This window comes from Aptenodytes forsteri, unplaced genomic scaffold, assembly GCF_000699145.1.
Source record: "Aptenodytes forsteri isolate BGI_AS27 unplaced genomic scaffold, ASM69914v1 Scaffold678, whole genome shotgun sequence".
Classification (NCBI taxonomy): Eukaryota; Metazoa; Chordata; class Aves; order Sphenisciformes; family Spheniscidae; genus Aptenodytes; species Aptenodytes forsteri.
Genome location: NW_008795698.1, coordinates 131,186 through 135,189, shown reverse-complemented (window position 1 = coordinate 135,189; position 4,004 = coordinate 131,186). Strand labels below are relative to the sequence as shown.

The 4,004-nt window shown below is 65.2% G+C and overlaps 2 protein-coding genes across 2 annotated transcripts in view; one reads left to right on the top strand and one right to left on the bottom strand.

Moving 5' to 3' along the window:
* LOC103902155 (dedicator of cytokinesis protein 2) overlaps nt 1-1,247 on the top strand; it is an 89,322-nt gene extending 88,075 nt beyond the window's left edge. The window contains exons 50-52 of the mRNA XM_019473089.1: nt 250-361; nt 955-1,088; nt 1,158-1,247. Of these exons, the coding sequence (XP_019328634.1) occupies nt 250-361; nt 955-1,088; nt 1,158-1,247 (336 nt within the window). The remainder of the gene's footprint in view (nt 1-249; nt 362-954; nt 1,089-1,157) is intronic.
* Nucleotides 1,248-2,384: 1,137 nt separating this feature from the next.
* LOC103902154 (BCL2/adenovirus E1B 19 kDa protein-interacting protein 3) overlaps nt 2,385-4,004 on the bottom strand; it is a 1,766-nt gene continuing 146 nt past the window's right edge. The window contains exons 2-6 of the mRNA XM_019473087.1: nt 3,790-3,950; nt 3,546-3,675; nt 3,362-3,456; nt 3,067-3,216; nt 2,385-2,753 (exon numbers count right to left, since the gene is read on the bottom strand). Coding sequence (XP_019328632.1) covers nt 2,705-2,753; nt 3,067-3,216; nt 3,362-3,456; nt 3,546-3,675; nt 3,790-3,950 — 585 coding nt within the window. The 3' untranslated portion in view covers nt 2,385-2,704. The remainder of the gene's footprint in view (nt 2,754-3,066; nt 3,217-3,361; nt 3,457-3,545; nt 3,676-3,789; nt 3,951-4,004) is intronic.

The window sequence follows — 4,004 nt, the reverse complement described above, 5'->3', positions numbered from 1 at the left end:
AGCACCAGGCCTCAGGACAGCGGGGACCCCTCGGGGGGCTGGTGGCAGCCCCTGCTGCAGGGCACAGCCAGCTGACAGCAGGGAGGGCAGGAGCAGAGGCTGGTGGAGCACAAGGCTGGAGACCCAAGGCTGTGGGCAGGGTGCTGGGGACCATCGCACCCTGCCAGAGGCTCCTGCATTCCCGGGGTTGTGGGTGCTGTGATGCAACCTGGCCCCCCCGAGGCACTGAGCCTCCCCTCTGTGCCCCAGGAGGAGAAGCGGAGACTCTCCCGCAACATGACCGAGAGCAGCCTGGGCAGCTCCGAGGGGAAACAGCCTCTGCCAAGCCAAGACACCACTGGTGCTCAGCCCAGCACTGCAGGTACTCTCCACCATGGCTGCTGGCTCAGGGCACCTTCCTGGCCCCTCATGTGCCCCTTGCATGGCTGGGGGTGGAGCACCTTCCCTAGCCCCTACAGCCCCAAGCAGCACCCAGCCCTTGTCTCCACGAGCAGGGCCGTGCACCCACCCCAGCAGTGCAGCTACCAGCACCCCCAGCCCTGCACCCCAGCACAGGCACCCTCACCCCCTTGCCCCATCCCCACAATGGCGCAGGTACGTCCTGCAGCCAGGAGCAGGCAGGGAGCACTCGGTACCAAAAGCACAGGCAAGACCCCACACGGCTCACACGTCCCCCACTGAATGCTCCCCCTGGAGCTGCCAGTTGTCAATCCCAGACCTCATACCACTGGGTCTCGGTCCCAAGATCAGCTCCCAGTGGGAGCCAGCCCCCCTCCTGGCTGGGCTCACACCTCACACCACCCCCAGCCTCTCTGCCCAGGGCCGTCATGCTCCCACAGGCAGGAGAGCTGGCCCTGGCAGCCCAGGGCACCCAGCAGCCCAGGGGACACCAACGGGCCCCCACGGCCCCCCAGGCTGGATTATCTGCCCAGCCCACCTCCCCTGCCTGCACAGGGCTGTCCCTGTCTCCCACCGGCTTCGGTGGCCGTGTGAAGAGTGCCAGCAAGGCCCCGCCGCTGCCCCGCAAGATCAGCCCCACGGTGTACGAGACATTCCTGGAGCAGAGCGATGCCGCAACCGGAGGGAAGGTACCACCCGGCCCAGACCCCCGGCTCCCGCCACCCCCTGCCCCCGGTAACTGCCCTCTCTGCTTGCAGGCATCCCCATCACCGACAGTGGATGGAAATAAAGGGCTGAAGTCACCACCTCCTCCGCCACCAAAGTCCAAGCGAGTGTCACAGCTCTGACCCGGTGCCCGCCTGCAGCTGCACTGTCCACTTGCAACCACCCCTGCCCATGGGGATGGAAAAGCCTGCGGTGCCCCTGCTCGCAGCTGGTTGCTGGATGAAACAGCCCTGCTTGATCCTCATCTGCTGGACCACCCCTTGCCCACCTCTCTTGCAGTATTCACGCCACAAGCATCCCGCATGGCCACAGGACTCCCTGTGCGCTCTGGTACCCAGGGCAGCACAGGGCACCACCATCCTTTGTCCAACCAGGTCTGGCTATTGCCACCCTCCAGGTGTCCCCCAGGGCTGGGACCCACCTGCCCCTGGACACTTCCCTGCCCCAGTGCTCTGCATCAGCCCTCAGGTCGTGCTTGCCTTCCTGCCAAGGCGAAGCCTGTGCCAGGATGTCTCTCCCACACAGAGCTGTGCTGAGCTCCCACCCATGCAGCCCCTCCAGCGGTGTGACCACACTGTGCCAAAGAGGACTTTCCTCCCTCCACCGTGAACTGCCAATGGACCACCCCAGGGGCAGGGCGACAAGCAAGCTCCCCACGAGCACATACTCAGCTCTCGCCTCCCCTCCTGCTCTCCACCCCAGGGGCAGCTCCTGTCCCTCGGCCGCCCACCCCATCCTGCAGTACCAGGACAAATGCTTCTGGCCTGGGCACTGTGACTGCACGGGAGCCAGCCAGGTCTGCGAGTGGGCCTGGGCAGTGTTGTGCTTTGCAGTGCCAGTTCTCCTGCCGGTATCTGGCTTTGCAGCCCTGCCTGTGCCAGGCTCGTGCTGCTGCCTCAGCCAGCCGTGCTGGGCTCCAGCCCCTGCCTCCCTGCTGCAGCAGGCCACGGCTGACTAATAAAGGACTCATGCATCAGCCGGGCACCCTGTGGTGGGGCTGAAAACCCTGTATGAGCCCCAGCGCTCAGCCGTGCCCATGCACAGCCCAACCAGGGGCCTTTCCATGGCCAAGCACCACCCTGGCACCATGCCCTAGCACCCCAAAGAACAGGGACTCGCCCTCCTGCAGCAGGGAAAGCCCATGGGAACCCAATGCCGCTGGGGAGCACACTCACCCTCCCCTGGACGGGCCGTGCCAGGTCTGGCACGGTGACTGCCAGCACGCTGCTCTGCCTCCCAGGCAGGCACAGGGCTGTTTATTTGCACGTGGTATTGCAGGCTCAGGAGTCGTATTTACAGTCTTGTGTTAAAGAGGAGGAACCTGGACCCATAACCAAGGGATGGGGAGGGCAGGGGCTGCCTGCAGCAGAGGGCTGCCATCAGTTGGTTCCTGTCTACGTGGGAGGGTAGGATCAGCTCCCTAGGCTGGGGCTAAAGAAATGACAAGGGGAGATGGCGCCTCGTGCCACAGACACGAAGTCTGGGAGCAGTTGGGCTGCGCTGGTGCCTGGGCTCCCTCCACATGCTGAGCGGAGGAGCAGGGTGGTGGAGCCACCCATCTCTCGCTGAGCCCAGCTCTTCACAGCGGGTTTGACGAGGAGGCTGCCAGCCGCTTCCCAATGTAGATCCTAGATTGGAGAGAGCAACTGTAAGGCACCTGCATGGGGATAGCCTGCTGGGATTCAGCGAGCCAGTAGTGAAGGGAGAGGGCAGCAGCCACAGAGATGACTGTGGCTGCTGGGAGAAGTGGTGTAGGACAGCACCCAAGGATGAACAGTCCAACTCCAGGAGCATTCCTCCATTTCCCATGGGGACAGCCCCTTGGGCCAGGGCAGCCAGAGGCCCCCGGACAGCCCCAGGCTGCACAGACGCCCAGCAGTGCAGGGGTCAGTTCTGGCCGAGGCCACTCAACAGCACAGGTCAGCCCCATCAGAAACTCACCCTAGTCCCAGGGTCAGCACGTGGCTAAGCAGCAGCGAGGGAATGAAGAGCAGCAGCAGCTCTGAACTGAAAAGTCTCTTCTTTCTCCCCACTGCACCTCCCTGCAGGCTCCACAGCACTGGCTGGGGGGAGCACACAAAGGCAAACTCCCTGGGAAAAGTGCATGGTTAAAGGGGGCACGAAGGAAGCAGGCAGAGCACAGCAGGAGGGTACAGGGACAGCAGGATGGGGGTGGCGAGGCAGACAGCAAGGGTAGGGGACAGCAGGACATGCTGGTGGGGGACATGGGCCTTACTTTGGAGACAGATGCTGAGGGCGGCGGGCACAGGCCCAGCTGAGGGATGCTGGCAGGTGCCGCTCCTTCCGCTCGGCTTCCTCTGGCACATCCTGCTAGAAGGAGGCATAGGGCAAGTGAGGCCAGGGGCACGGCCAGCATGGCCAGTGGGGCGCAGCGCAGCATGGGGGGCTGGCTCCCTTACCTGCCAGGGGTGGGGGCAGCCCAGCTGGGGCTGGCTGCAGGGAGGGAGCAGCTCGCTCTCCCCAGGCTGCTCGCTTGCCTGGCTGGCTCCGTCATCATCCCAGGCCGGGGAGCCCAGTGCAACCAGGGCACTGCAAACATAACCCCCTCGGTCACCAAGCCTTCGCCGCCCCTTGGCCCCCCCGACGCCTGCCCACCCTGGCCGGTCAGGACTCCAGGTGCCCAGGCTCCTCCTTGGGACTCACCTGTCACTGCTCTCCGTCTCCAGCTGGGCCTCTAGCAGCATCTGCTCCACGTCAGCGTGGCAGGAGGAGAACCGCGAGGGTGCAGGCTCGGGCTCCAGGCACCCTGGGCCACACCGCAGCTCCACCCAGGAGCCTGGGGGGGCTGTCAGCCCAGCACCAGCCTGGCCCCCGTACCGCCCACCCACCCTGCCCCGGGCCCACCACCACACCCCCCT